This window comes from Clarias gariepinus, chromosome 5 (assembly GCF_024256425.1).
Source record: "Clarias gariepinus isolate MV-2021 ecotype Netherlands chromosome 5, CGAR_prim_01v2, whole genome shotgun sequence".
NCBI lineage: Eukaryota > Metazoa > Chordata > Actinopteri > Siluriformes > Clariidae > Clarias > Clarias gariepinus.
In genome coordinates, this window is record NC_071104.1 from 37,876,335 (window position 1) to 37,892,049 (window position 15,715).

Genomic DNA, 15,715 nt, shown 5'->3' on the forward strand with positions numbered 1-15,715 from the left:
GCTCTATATTTATAATCTCATACAACAGTAATACTGACACTCGATCACATACCCATATTACTACAGACACAAATTCAGGATGATTTGGGTACAACATGGTGTTTGGTGGAGTTGTAGCGTTTTGCAAAATCACACAACATTTACACTTATAAAACCAAAACTATTGTGAGATTATATATGTGCTTTTTAACACTTTTGCGACTCAAATACAAGATAAAGAAAAATATTCTCTATCAGTATGTTTTGTTACCTTTTTTTTACTAGATTTTCTCAAAACTTTCTAAATGTGTTTATCTTGTTTTGCTGTGATATTCATCAACTGTTGTTGTGCTGTGGGTAAGTTTTTTAAAAGGAGGCGTTAATTCATATAAGAGTTTTTGAACATGAAAAGCAAGGGAGATGCGAGAGAGCGAGAGAGAGAGAGAGAGAGTATGAAAAAGAAAGAAAGAAAGAAAGAAAGAAAGAAAGAAAGAAAGAAAGCAAGCACTGGAGCATCAAAAACTAAAATTTCTCCTTTGGATCCATCCATCCATCCATCCATCCATCCATCTATCCATCCATCTATCTATCCATCCATCTATCTATCTATCCATCCATCCATCTATCCATCCATCTATCCATCCATCTATCTATCTATTACAGCTGCATCACACCACATCTGTATTAACACATGCACTGCATTAAATATAATATATAATAAACTATACATTCTATAATAATATATAAAATATACCAGTAATTATAATTGTTGAATGACACACATTGACTCCTCTCTCTCTTGTTTGAAGTTAAGACATTCTTTACTTTATGATACTTTGGAAAACTCAGCCCACGTTGGTTAATGCCTTACCTTGCCTGACTTGGCCACGGCGTCCACCTCGACCTCTCTGGCTTCACGAATGAACTTGGTAATAACCACGGGATGCTCCTACAGCGAAGAGAAACAGATACTGAGTGCATTGTTAGACTGGGATTTATGGAAATGTGACCTTCCGCTTGATAGAGAACAAGAAATAGAAGTATCATTACAAGGTCAAAAATCAGCTCTCATATTCTTCACGATCTGTCCATAAGATCCCATATGCTTGCAAAACAAATATCAACATGCAGTAGAGGAGAACAACACATCTGAACAGCGCTCATCGTTAGCATATGGTGTGACCTGAGCATGAAGTTTACATTAACCACCAGGTGGTACTTCTGGAGAGGTGGAGAGGAGGAATCAGTATGAGAGTGTGTGTTGTGTTGTGTTGAGTAAAACTGCTCAGGGTCAGATTCCTCAGGCTCAGTTTCCCAGGCTCTATCATATAACCATCTCATTATATATTATAATGACTCTCTGAGCATGTGTTTAGGTTTAGATGAATAAATTTAGCTTAACGGAATGTTTTATACTAAACCTTCTCATGACTCTTTAGTCTCTGGGGGAAAATGAGCAAACTGTAGGATGGCTCATGTCTAATATAAAACCCCTTACCTTCTGGTCAGTCTGAATGTGTGTAAAGGTACAAGGTTTTAGTGTGCTTTGGACATTTGCATGTGCATTATTCTTTTTAGTGGGTATGTAATTCCTGCAATTCATTTTGCACAAAACAATCAATGCTTAATGGTATGAATGCAACTGTTTAAACACTGAACTGCTAACAAGTTTTCGATTTGAGAAACGTTCTAATGATTTCACTACGGCACCCTGTGATGTTTCTGGGCCTCACAGGCCCCCGTGATAAAACTCCTGTTTTTTAGATTTATTATGAATATTTAAAACATTGTAAATTGTATCATTTTTGTCTTTAACTGGTGAAAATTTTTTTGATAATTTAATAGAAGCTTGCTCGTTGTTCACAAAGTTGCATTAGGGTTCTAGTGAATCACATTCAAGAAAAGGGTCAAACTGTTTTAGCATGTTCTCCCCGTGCTTGGTTTGGTGGGTTGTCTAAAAGTTCTCTGATTTCCTCCAATAGTCCAAAGACTTGCTCTATAGGCTGACTGGTGTTTTCAAATTTCCCATAATGGGTAAGTGTTTTTAGCCATCCAGGGTGTACCCTGCCTCAAGCGCCAAGTTCTCTGGGATAGGCTCCAGGCCTCCTGTAACTCTACACAGGATAAGCCATATGGAAAAAAGATAGATGGATCCCAGACTATAATTATTGACGTAAACCCTGTTAGTTAATCAGCTTTTTCAAAGGTGTTTTCAGGTTTTCCAGCAACATACACACTTTAGTAAATCAGGTCCACATGAGGTCTATCTTTTCTTTCCTATTTATGTCAAACTGGGTGATGTATAACCCTTGAAGATCAATCTGGTTGACAGGTTCAGCCATGTTGCCTTGAGTTGTTGGTTTACATACTGTACACACACACACACACACACACACACACACACACACACACACACACACAACGGAAAAACAGTTTTATCGGAAAAATAAACAAGAAATCTCTCTCGATTAAGCGATACACTAATGGAATCACTGCTGTAAAGTAAAAATAAAACAAATTAACCTAAACTTTACCTTTGAAAAGAATCGCGACAGTGCAGTTTTTCTGTTTAAAGCAGAGATTGTGTGTGTGTGTGTGTGTGTCTGTGAAGGCGAAAGTAGGAGGGGTCTGTCTGTGTGTGTGCGTGCGTGTGTGTGTGGCATGGTGTCCAATGATGCGCACACACACAAGCACAAAAAGCAGCTGATACAGAGTGAGAAAGTAGAAAGTAAACTAAGAATTGTTCGTTTTCCAAATCAAAATTTATTAAAAATCTTTGCTCGTCTTGCGGAACACTCGCAAACTGAGTTACTCGCAACTGTGTAATTGTAACCAAGGCAAAAAATAATGTATAGCTCAGTAAATTTAAGTGTCCACATGGATTGCAAAGGATATTTAAATTTTAAATTCGGTAAATCAGGGATGCCAAACTCAGCACCATTATTGTACATGTTTAAAGGTTTGTGGTGTAAGGGTATCCAGATGATTGCTAGATGGTGCTCAACAGTTGCTATATATTATACATAGTGGTGGTTACTAGGGGCAAAACATATACAGTTATTTATGCCAGGTGGTGAGGAGTTCTTAAGATATTCCAAAAGGTTGCTATGGTTATATAGTTGTTTATGCCGGGTGGTTTAAAGGCTTGGGCAAAGTTGGTTGGTATGATATTCTGAGTGGTTGCTAGGCAACTGCCATTGTATCCTTGTAAGTGGATGATATGATTATATTAATATTCTTATAGGTTTAGTTATTTTTACAGTCATCTGATTGTAGCAGGTCTCATACAACCTCAGACGAACAACAGAATATACCTTTTTTTACCATGCTATTATTTATTTAATAAAAATCTGAAGTAACAAATTGAAGTAATAGTTTTCTGTATGACTTTCCACGTTTCTCACATTGTTCTGGTCATTGCTTCAGTTTAATGAGGTTTTTGGGCATTCGCTTATGCACAGCTTTTTTCAGGTTCAGCCACAGCATTCATTTGGGTTAAGGTCTGGACTTTGACTAGGCCGTTCCAAATCCTTGATTCTTTTATTCTTCTGCCATTCTGATGAGATTTACTGGTGTTGTCAAATCATTGTCCTGTTGCGTCGCCCAAGCTTTAGCTGTCGAAAGACTAGAATATACTAGAATACTCTGGTATACAGAGGAGTTTATGGTTGACTCAATGACTGCAAGGTGCCCAGGTCCTGTGGCTGCAAACACAAACCCAAATCATTAACCCTACACCGTTCCTAACAATGGGTATGAGATGTTTCTGCTGAAATGCTGTTTGATTTTCACCAAACATGGCGCTGGACATGAAGTACAAACAACTCCATTTTGGTCTCATTAGTTCATAGGACATTGTTCCAAAAGTCTTGTGATTTGTTCAGATGCAGTTTTGTGAACATCAGTTGTTCTTCCATGTTCTCTTTAGACAGAAGAGGCATTCTCCCAGAAACCCTTCCAAAAGCCAACCTGTACTTGTTCAGTCTTCTTCTAATTGTGCTGTCATAGACTTTAGCATTTAGAGAGGAGATGTAACTCTTGGGGTTTTTGAGCATGCCAAAAAATTCTCTGAGCATTGCATGGTGTTTGCTAGACTGTTGCTAGGTGGTTAATGTGAACTTGCTAGCTGGTCAATCTCATGTTGCAGACGGTTGCTAGGCAGGTGATGTTGTATTTTACTGTAAATAGTCGCTATGGTTGTAGCTATGAAATTATTGATCTTGGTATTACGTCAGGCAGTTACTCAGCTGTTAGTTGGCTGCCACGTAGTTGCTAGATGGCTGATATGGCAGTGCAAATAGTTGCTAAGGTATTACTAGGCTATGACTATAGTATTCTAAGTAGTTGCTATCGTTATGAAGTTATTTATGCTAAGTGGTCGCCAGGCTGTTGCTTGCTGATTTCTGTAATGTTGCTAGGTGATAACGGTATAACGGTCCATGTGGTTTCAGTAGGTAGTTGCTACGGTATAACAATTCCTGGGATGCTGCTACACCATAATTTTAGCAAAACCATAAACTCAGTGAGGAAAAGGAAAGCTTTTAAAGCATGTCCTCTGTGTTTGTTTGTTTCTTTCTTTCTTTCTTCTAAAGCTTTAGTTTCCTGCAGAACAACGCAAATCCTGTCAGTCAAACTGGAGTCATAAACAAATCATAAATCATCCAGTGTGACAGATGAAGAAAGGATGCGTTCCGCTCAAACAATAGAGGAGTGTTAATCTGTAACATACTGTGATTGTCAGATGCATTAAATACGGAAGTGTTTACATATTATTAGCAGCTATTCAGTACCTAATAAAGTGACAAGTCGGAGATATAAATGGAGGACGCTCGACACATCTTAAGGCTAATAATAAATAAAGTTTCGTTTGGGAAATGCTTGTGAGACACAAGGCGAACTGACAATACTGAGATTAATGTTTTGCATTGTAATGGTATAATGACTGAACCACGATGATATTTTCCTTATTTTTTCAGAGGAGGATTAAAAACGCTGTGCTAATATTGAAGAACGGCGAGGCGACAGTGAAAAGGTTCCTTGAACCTCTGTAGCCACATACTGTATAGGAGTGTTGGTCAGGTTTGTGGTGTAGCTCAAGAGTACTGAGGTTTACATTAATGACATCAGAGACTAGCTTTGTTCCTGATGTTGTTCCTGGAGGAATGGAGGTCCAGGTCCTTGAGTAACAAACTAAAACCAAACCAAAAAAAAATCCAATAAAAAGTGTAAAAGAGCGAAAAAGAGAGGGAGGAGGTTAGGTTCAAGGAAGGATCAACATATGACAGAAAAAGAGAGATAGCACGAGCTAATCAAGTGACAGACGACACAACAGACAGGTGTGTGAGAGGTGCAGGAAGAGAGATAAGTCCGAGCAAATAAAGAATGCCTTCGAGTCAGAGAAGAAATAAACATGACATAATTGAGTGCAACCTCTGTGTGTGTGTGTGTGTGTGTGTGTGTGTGTGTACACTCTGACAGCCCAATCATAATTGTTCTTTTCAATACATTTCGCCATTCCTCCATAACACAGCCACATACACATCTCCTAGAATCAAATGTGCAGTGTGTATGACTGCTGAATAAACACACAATATAATAAACTGCTTGACACGGTACTTAGGTAACACGGTAGCATTGTGATGTGCATGGACATGAAGTGCTAATAATGATAATAATAATAATATATTTGATGCTAAATCCCTATTCAGAATAAATTCTCTGTTTGTTAAGAAAGTTAATGCATGATACACATGACTAAAAGACTATTCCTGTCTCCGCTCATGTCCTGTCACTTTTTTTGGGTTGCTAATGTGTGCACCCGTTCTGTTTCTGTGTTTAATCTTCAATTTCATTTGTACTGTACATTTCCTTTCTTTGTTAATAAGCTGTGAGCTTTGTGTCCACGTTTCCTTGTTTAGATTTTTGACTCATGTCTTTTATTGTAGTGAAATATACAGTACATTATAGAGCTTTATACGGGCGTGTTATAGTATATCTTATATTACACACAGTTAGTTCCAACTAAGCCACCTCACTAAATGTGAGGCGTTCCATGAATTGTGGTAATGGACAGTAACAGCACTGGAATGTTTTACTATATGTACCCCTCTATATCACTGGTGTTCTACAGTGCTTAACAAAAAAAGAGGTCAGTACTGAGGAGAGAGCAGCTGCCTGCCAAAACCCACATTCACAACCAGTCACAGACGCACTTTCAGCAAGAACACACATCTGATAACGTTATGTCGTTTTAAACAACACGCCGTCTCTGCAGTAATCACTTTTAAGTCGTTCTGAAATGTATCTGAAACATAAGTGTTCTTTTATTTACAGCTACGTAGCTCACTAGCCTCTTTTTTTTTGTTATTGTCGTGGCCAATTCCTCTCCGTCACTAGGGGGCTCCCACATTAAGGCTACTACTACCACTCAGCCGGGAGGGGCGAAGACTATCAAGTGTTACCTCCGAACCGCGTGACGCCAGCCGACCGCATCTTTTCGAACTGCTTGCTCACGCACTGTTAGGGGCGGAGTAACACACTCGGAGGAAAGCGCTAGCCGCTCCTTCCGTGTGCGCAAGCTCACAGACAGATCGGCCAATCAGCTTTCTCTAGACCTCCGGCTGCGAGAGGTTACAGCATCAAACGGGAATCAAACCAGTGATCTCTGGATGGTAGGGCGAGCACTTTACCACTGCGCCACTCGGAGGCGGCTCACTAGTTTCTAACACAAGGCTGAATCCCAAATTCTTCCAACTCCTGATCAAAGACACTACTTCGTATGTGGAACAAGAAATTATACACTTTTTCCAGTATATATTAGCTTTCCATTTAACACTATTTGGGATTTGACCCCAGAACCCTGAAGTCAACGGATCTGATATTCTGAAGCGGAATAAGTGGAAAAAATAAAGTAAATCTCATAAGTTATGGTTTATTCTCCTCATATTTTGTCTACATAGTATTCGTAAAAAAATTTATTACTTTTACTCCTGTTAATTACGCTGTTAATAAACTGTTTTGCTCGCTAACTGTCGGTCACCAGCTCCACCAGTCGCGGTTAGTTAGTTCCACCAGGCGTGAAAGGATATGTGCTGGCGGAGCAAAATAAATATATATATATATGTATATATATATATATATATATATATATATATATAAGCAAATCATAGCATGATGATAATAATATTTTTTTGTATACCCCCCCCCCCCCTTTACGACTTTCTTTGTAGCAATATATAATTTTTCATATATTCGAAATATAATTTTACATAAATTTTTACTTTTTTACTTCAGATACATTTTTATATAAATACTGTATACATGTTTTTAGTACTGTAGAGAGTACACAAAGCAACTGTAGAAGAAAACACAGCACATACCAAAGAAAATACGCATGAATTACAGTACATACAGTATAGTGCGGTAACAGCTGTATTTTACATTCTAGCACTGTGGGAAACACAGCAGTACAGTACTGTACCTTTTTTTAAGGGTAATGTATTAAGTTGAGTTTGAAATGAAAAGAAAGTATTTTGGGAGCAGATTTATGGTTTAAACTGTAAAAATTATTAGGCATTTTTGACCACATTCAAAATATGTGGTTTTTCTTAATTCGCGGGTGCTCTGGGAACGTAACCCCAGTGAATTTCAGGGGTCAACTGTACAGTATATCTGTGTAGTTTTACGAAGTTCTGTATTACTGTTGTCTGTAGCACCATAAAGTCCTGAAGGAAAGTTGTTTCATTTCCTTGCACTGTCCCTGCAGTATACGGTTAAAATGACAAATAAATCCACTTGACCTTACTCGCCTTGCTGCAAGACTTTGTTCTAGCTGACGCACGCCAAACAGGACTCACCTGAGACACCTGGGTGGCCTCCTCCAAGAAGCGCTTCATCTCCTCCTCGCCGTAGGCCACGTTCATCGCAGAACCGCTGACACCAGGAAAAAAAAAGGAACACAATAAGCACAAAAAAACACACCTCTAATAACTTCTTTAAAGCAGACGCATCTGTTGTGTGTAAATTAGCCCTCAGGGATATTCAGTGACACGACAAAATGTAGAGGAGAAACGCTAAAGAGGACGACAAGCAACCGAACTGCAGGGACATTGGGGTCAGCCAAAGCTTCGAGCTCTTCAGAGTCAGTGAGTTTTTTCACGCTGAAACACAAACACTTGTTTTGTGCGAGATTTTAACTTTAGTACAACTTTCTGCCAACATTCAAGGCAGAATTTGAGAGTTTTGGTAATGTGAGAAAAGAGAATTATCAGCCAAAACGTTGCCTGAAATAAACGAGAGATCAACTAGTTTCGAAGTTTCTATGAATCTACTCAAGCAGAACAAAAGGACAAACCAACAGCCAACTGTTTCATATAAAACTACTTACAACATGGACAAGAAGTTATTCAGAAGAAAAAGAAGCAAAAATCCCCTAAATTCCCTAAATTCTGTGAAAAAACAAAACCTGTATTTAGTGCTGTGATAAGGTCTGTTAATTATTCAGTTGCAAACTATAATGGTGGGGAAAATTACAGTGCATTAAAATCTATAATTAAAGTTCAATACTACAAATAAAACATTTACACATTTCATATTGTTTGTTTCTGATGAAATAAGTCCTTTGTGTTAATTATGAACAATAAACAAAAACTGATGAATAAACAGATTTAAATCATCACAAATATCTTCAAGAATAAAAACAAAACATGTCTGTCTACATTTTAAATATTTTATACATTTTAAACTTTAAATGTCTAGTATTTTACTACAGTATTTCTTTAAAAAAAATGCATCCAGATAGGCTATTTCACTGTCTAAGTACAAGTGCCCCAAAGTGCTTCATATAAATAATAAAATACTGTACTATAAAAGACATAAATAAAAAAGTCAAAACACATCTGGCAACAAATACAAGAGAAAAGAAAGGGACCAAGGATAGGTCCCTGTGGGACTCCATACGTCAGAGGAGCTGATGAGGACTCGAATTCTCCAAGGCTAAAGGAAAATTTTCTATAGATGAGGTAGGACCAATTGATGAGGTGGGACCCAGTCTATGGCTGTCACTAATTCCCTAAGTGTTCTAAGTGTGACAGAAAGTGTTCCCTAAGTGTTCTAAGTGTGACAGAAAGATGTCATGGTTTACTACATCAAAGGCAGCTGGTAAATCAAGGAGCAGTAGAATCACAGAATCAGTAATACAGCAAATGTCATTCAAGACCCTTAACAGAGCTGTTTTAGTAGTGTGAAGAGCATTAAAACAAGACTGGAAGAACTTAAAGAGTTCCATGGTCACTAAGATACCTTCTTAGTACTTTCTCCAGGATTTAAGAGAGAAAAGCTTAAACCAAGCGGTTAAAAAAATCTCCATCCATAAAAGACATTAAGACATTTTTCCCAATAGTTCTCATTTTTCTTTCACTTGCTGTGTATTCTTTCTCTCTTTTGAATTTGCTCTCCATTTTTCTTTCACTTGCTCTATCATTCTTTTTTGCTATTTTTAGTCCAATGTCTGTTTTTAGTTGCTTTGCTCTTTTTTCATTTTTATTCTTTTGCTTTTTTCTTTTTTTCGCACTTCTGTATCTTTCTTTTACTAGCTGTTTTTTTCTTTCTTTAATTTTCCTTTATTTTGAATAGTCTAGGCTATAATGTATGGTCCTCATTTTTCTTTTACTTATCTTTTTTCTTCTCACTTCCTAGCTCTACTAGATGTCTAATGTTTTTCTTTTTTTTATTAGAAAGGTAGTAACTTTGTGATGATTGCTTCTCCTCTTTTATAGCACCCGCACATCATAAAGGTTTGCAGTAATTAATGGCACCCAGGCACTGTTACAAACACAGACTGATGCCATCTATATAAATAAAAGAAAGGTTTTGTCTATACATTGGTCAAAACTAGCTCTTTTTTTGTTTCATCCAATGGAGGTCCAGAAACCAACAACACTACTTTAAAATACATTAACATATATAACACATATAAACCGATCAGCCATAGCTAACTTTAAAACACTAACAATAAATTCAAATGGGGTTCGTTTGTGCTGTCTAGCGGTTCTGGCCTCTTGGCATACATATGACTCCACAAGACCTTTCTGTCACAGCCAGCATTGATCTATTTATTTTTTTTAGCAGTTGTGTTCAATTGTTTTTTCTGTGAGTTCGTTTTCTGTTTGTTACCGGTTTACTTGTACTCTATGCAAACGATAATCAATGTTAATGTGTTAATATTGTGTTGTGTTAATGTTCCAGCTGATCAATGTATGATATACAAGTCCTAAAATGGTTAACTCACCTTAAAACATAAGAGGGCCTGAGGAGGCAGGGGTACCCCACTCTATTAGCGAATGCAAAAGCGTCTTCCTGAAAAATAGACACAATTCTAAATCAATTACCTGTTCCACTTTCTTTTACACAACATCCAGTAAGACACACCAGGGGATAAAGTGTCTTTAATAGCATTTAAAAAAGAATAAACATGCACAAACATTTCGTTGTATGTAATATTTACTGAAAACGACACTTCAACAAACCGGGCCAATCGCTGACAGCCTTACAAAAACACTCCTGAGGTCAATGAGGTGCCGTGTGTTTTAAGAAGCGACGTATCCCTGAGCGTTTCCCTCGCTCGCTTACTCGGCTTGCTTCCATAGCTGGGAGAACTCTATTAAAATGTGACAACAGCACCGCCCTGCCCTGTAAAATCTGGAGCAGCTAATGGACACGCCGTCCTCTTCTACAACACGTTTCAGCACTCTGAGCTTCCAAGCTTCCAGGAGCGCTCGGGACACCTCGGGAGAATCGGACAGCATGTGTCGTGCATCTTAGCAAATACGAAGTGCACAAGTGTTAAAAGGGAGATGGCCTGGTTAACAGAATTGTTCATATGCTTGACATGATTTGAACAGGAATAAGCAATTTCAACAAAGAAAAAAAAACGCTGTAACGCAATGTGGGTGGAGTAGAGTTTGTCCAAAAACTCAGAAGTGTGTCTCCTTAATGCACAATGACCCTGATTTTTTACTGAGTGACATAATCTAGAAACATAGCATGAGAATTTGCTTATTTTATTGTTAAAATAAGTTTATTCAGGAATTAATATGAGTATGTAGATATAATGCACAGAATTTTGTAGTATTTTCTGTAGTTTAGGCACAGAATTTTGATCATTATTATTAAGTTTTTCTCATAATATCTGAAGCTTTAACTGTTTGATTTTCCGCGATCAAATGTAAAGTTTAATCAAACAATTATACCCTGCCTGGCCAACAAAAAAAGTTGAACACTGAAATATTTAATTAATCTTTTCGCCTTTGCTTTGATTACGCTGTGGCATCGTTTCGATAAGCTTCAAGTCCAGAGTCGCATTAGTTTCTCTCCAAGTATTGATGATGCGAGAGTTGGACCACCATAAACATGCACTATGCATGATGGGGGTGCATCACTTAATCTGCCTCTCTTCTTCCCCTAAATCCCACCACCACTCTGGAACAGGGCAAATCTGGACTCATAAGATCACATGACCTTTTTCCAATGCTTCATCGTCCATTCTTTATGCTCCCAGCAAACCGAAGCCTTTTTTCGGATTATTCTCATTAATAAGTGGTTTTCTTAAGGCTACACAGCTGTTTAGTCCCAGTCCCTTGAGTTATCTTCGAATTGTGCATGGCGAAATACTGTTAATTTCACTATTAAACATAGTTTTACTGTTGTTTTTTTTAAACCATTTGATTTGACTAAACGTTTAAGTGATCTGATGAACGCCTATTAGTTTCAGTAATCTCCTTAGTTGTTTTCTTTGCTTGATGCAGGACAATAATTTAACCCTTGAAAGCTCCTAAGTATTTGCTTAGTTAAATACAGGTGGTATTGTTTTTTATACTGCAATATATTGCTTCCTTCCTTCCCATCAACTCGCCATGAACAGGGAGAAGAGCACATTATTATTTTGCTGAATAACCGAAGTCTCACCAGTGAGCTCAGAGCTCTCCACGGTGCCTGCGCGACTCCCAGCTCATCCAGGATGCTGGAGAATATAGATCGCTCCTCAGCCCGGTGGATCTGCGCCGGGTTCGTGCCCAGAATCTTCACTCCGTTCAGGTGCAGCGGCATGGCCAGGTTGTTAGGGATCTGCCCTCCTACTGAGACTATGCAGCCCGTACATCCCTTCAGAAAGGATAAAGGACAAGGTCAGGAGGTTTACATACAGTCACGCCGAGGGTTCAGAGAAAAAAATCAGTCAGCATGGAAGAATACTGTGGATAAAATATGTAGATATTTCTACAGTAACTAAAATCTAAAAATATTAAAGCACACTACAGACACAGGACAGGGACCAGTTCAGGTATACATCAGTGAAAGCTGTGTTCATTTGTCTTTTCATTTACATAGACTCACCTATAGTCTAGATTAGTACAACATAAAAAAAAACTTGAAGGTCCATTAATTAGCTCAGGCCATGTCAACATGTTGTATTTTTAAAAACTGAGATTTTTATTTGCGGTTTTGGCCTTTTGTCTTCTTGCAAATAGAGTTTTGGTCGTTAGAAAATTGAGCTTTTGGGAAACTCCGTCCAAAGTAAAGATTTTCCATCCCTCTATTTTTCAGTGGTGTTGTGTGGACAGGGGAAGCGGAGATTTGGGCTTGCTGTAACGTCACCTCAGGGGCGGATGATGTAATTGTCTGTGTGCTCGTCTCCTTGGTTTGACGTCAGCTTCGTTTATGAGGATGTTTGTGCAATTGTGGATGTACGTACAGTAAAGTAGTGACTGTGTTAACGCTGCTTACTCGACTCTTTACATACGTGTACATCCACGCGCAGTTACGCACACGTTACGTTAACAAACGGAGGAGCCTGAACACACTATAAAGCTCACTGCTGCTACATACTGTGTACAGTCCCAAGCAGGAATTCACAACATACAACTTCACTCCTTCCTTCCATCTATCACACTGCATTTCCATAGCAACAGCATGCTCATTATTTATACATAAATACGCAGGTTCTGGGCATCTGGGAATAAATAAATAAATAAAATATACTCGTGAACACACCATGTTCTGTGATCATTACTTGTATCAGCTTATAACAGGAATAGAAAGTCAGGGGGTATAATCAGGCACGTGGAGGCAATCTTAGTCTTAGGGAGTTTTTTTTTAAATACAGTAGTATGAAGACGTGATCAGGACTTTGTAGTCTCTATGGAGATGGAGATTCAGGTTAATATCAGTTTGCCTTATGTCCTGAAGCAGCTCCTGGTAAGTTAATTGCTCGTAAGACGAGAGGATCGAGTTATTAGCTTCACTGACATTAATCAGAGATCGGTTCTCCGAGAGAGCCTCATGGCTTTTATTTTGAACACACTTCACTTTATTGGGATTTTACTAGTGGGCTGATGATCGTCTGACTCGTGTGGTTTGAAAGGTCAAAGCAAACCACCGACACAAGACTGTAAAAAGAAAAGTTTTTGGGAAAAGAAAAAAAAAAAAAACAGTTACGTTTGACTCCATATGGTCAAGTTTATGGTTTCTAACTAGGGGCATTTTCGGATTTCATTTGCAAGTGTAATATTCAATCCAATGTTATGGTTACATTCTTTCGCTGAATCCTTTATATAGTTGTGATTATTCGGTGGTTCCAAACTTTTAGCTTTTAGCTCAGAACAGACGTACAGTATAATATACTCTGCACTATTACGTACTGTACTGTATGTGTCGTTCGACCGGCTTTAGCTTCGTTTATGTCCATCTCATGTGTGAAAATGATTCTGTGTGTTCCCAGAACCACATTTTCACTAATCAGGTCCTGGAGTAATGACCGTGCCATGTGCTAATCATTCAGTACATTCAGGTGGTCAACTGACTTCATTTTATTGCCCCATAACGTTACTGAGTCTCGACCTGAGTAACTGATCAACCCCAGATCATAACACTGTCTCCAGAGGCTTGGACACTATGCATGATGGGAGCATCGCTTCATGTCCTTCCCTTCTTACCCTGACACGCCCATCACTCTGGAATAGGGTCAGTCTGGACCCATCAGGTCACATGACCTTTTTTCATGGCTTTAAAGTCCAATCTTTATGCTCCCTGGAAAACTGAAGCCTTTTTTCTGATAAGTCTCACTAACGAGTGGTTTCCCTTTAGACACAAGTCTCACAATGCTCTTACCTTCACTATAAAACACAGCTCTGGTTCCTATTGTGCATTTTTTACAATCAAAGGTGGGTAAAGTAGCCAAAAAATTAGTAGCTAAGAGCTAAGAGCAGTAGTAAGATTAGCTGTCCTTTAAAATAATATTACTCAATTAAGAGTAAAAAAGGATTCAGGGAAAAGATAATTGAAAAGTACTGAGTAACTGTTACATCGTAATGTCCGATTTTTTTTTTATTATAATTATAATATATATATATATATATATATATATATATATATATATAGTATATGTATATATTAGATAGTATAATCATAATAATTATATATGCTAACATTGCAACATTAAATGAAGCAGCTAACCTAGCTAAACTTACCGCGACATGTTTCCTCAGGTTAGACGTTGAGTTTTAACATGCTAAAGTGTTTGTTTTGGTAAACAGCGAAGACACCGCAGTATGAAACATGCTTTGTGTATGATGCCAGGGATGCCGGCTGAAGATTTTTTTTTCCCGCTATGCCGCAAGTTTGAGTGTGGTCATGTGACTACATGTGGTTATTATTACTGTGGCTGATTGGACAAACGGAGTCATGTGATTATTGTTGTTGCGTCTGATTGGTGTAACATAGTCATGTGGTAAATCCACCGGTTGCATGTGTAGAATAAAAGGTTATAAAAGTAACAAGACGAGTGTAGCCGAACGTAGCGGAGTAAGACCAAAACGTGGCATCGGTGCTAAAACGTGTCTCATCCAGGTGAAAAAGTGAATTTTTAAACAGAATCATATAAACCATTTTTTATAATACTTAATGCTTCTTACTGTATCTCTTAATCCACACTTAGTTTTTCGTAATTATGCATACACATTTATATTTTTATCAGATAAGAAGAAACACATTTGCTAAATACCATTTCATGCCCTTTCATGTAGTGTCCAAAACTTATTTAAATGTAATTTTAATGATCTTAATTAAAACAATTTGAGAAAAACATTTTACAGGTCATTTGCTTCTAGAAGCTTACACCAATTTTAGTATTAATACTAAATGAAATATAATAGAAACAATACTGAAAGAAATATGAATAATTAGCATTTTAAATGATTATTGTTTGAAGGGAAACAGTATAACGCAAAAAAAATTGCATTTTTTGGAGCACATATAAAAATATTTCAACTGTCTCAACAAAAGGAACTCAAATTAACATCAAAAGGAGAAACCTTTGACCTCTGACCTCTTGATGGTTTATGTCCAGGATGCGTTCAAGCGTGAGTTCCTCAAAATAGAGGCGGTCGCACTCGTCGAAGTCTGTGCTGACCGTCTCGGGGTTGTGGTTGACCACCACCGTGCGCTTGCCCATCTGTCTGAGGGCTCGGATACTGGACACGGCACACCAGTCAAACTCCACACTGCTGCCTGGAACACCAGGACAGGGTTAAACTGAAGCAGCATTCGCTTAACACCGATCTTAAAGGAGATGGAAGTTAAATCCCTGGAGTGATTCCTTACTCAGAGTGGAACTGACTGTACAACAAAGATCGAATGAATGAGTAAATGAATGTTGGTATTGATGTTGTAATTTAATGCATTA

General features: G+C 38.0%; 1 protein-coding gene across 1 annotated transcript in view; it reads right to left on the reverse strand.

Moving 5' to 3' along the window:
* Positions 1-15,715, reverse strand: part of cps1 (carbamoyl-phosphate synthase 1, mitochondrial) — a 70,136-nt gene that overhangs the window by 25,429 nt on the left and 28,992 nt on the right. Inside the window, exons 25-29 of the mRNA XM_053497132.1 lie at positions 15,359-15,540; positions 11,944-12,138; positions 10,268-10,335; positions 7,836-7,911; positions 851-928 (exon numbers count right to left, since the gene is read on the reverse strand). Coding sequence (XP_053353107.1) covers positions 851-928; positions 7,836-7,911; positions 10,268-10,335; positions 11,944-12,138; positions 15,359-15,540 — 599 coding nt within the window. The remainder of the gene's footprint in view (positions 1-850; positions 929-7,835; positions 7,912-10,267; positions 10,336-11,943; positions 12,139-15,358; positions 15,541-15,715) is intronic.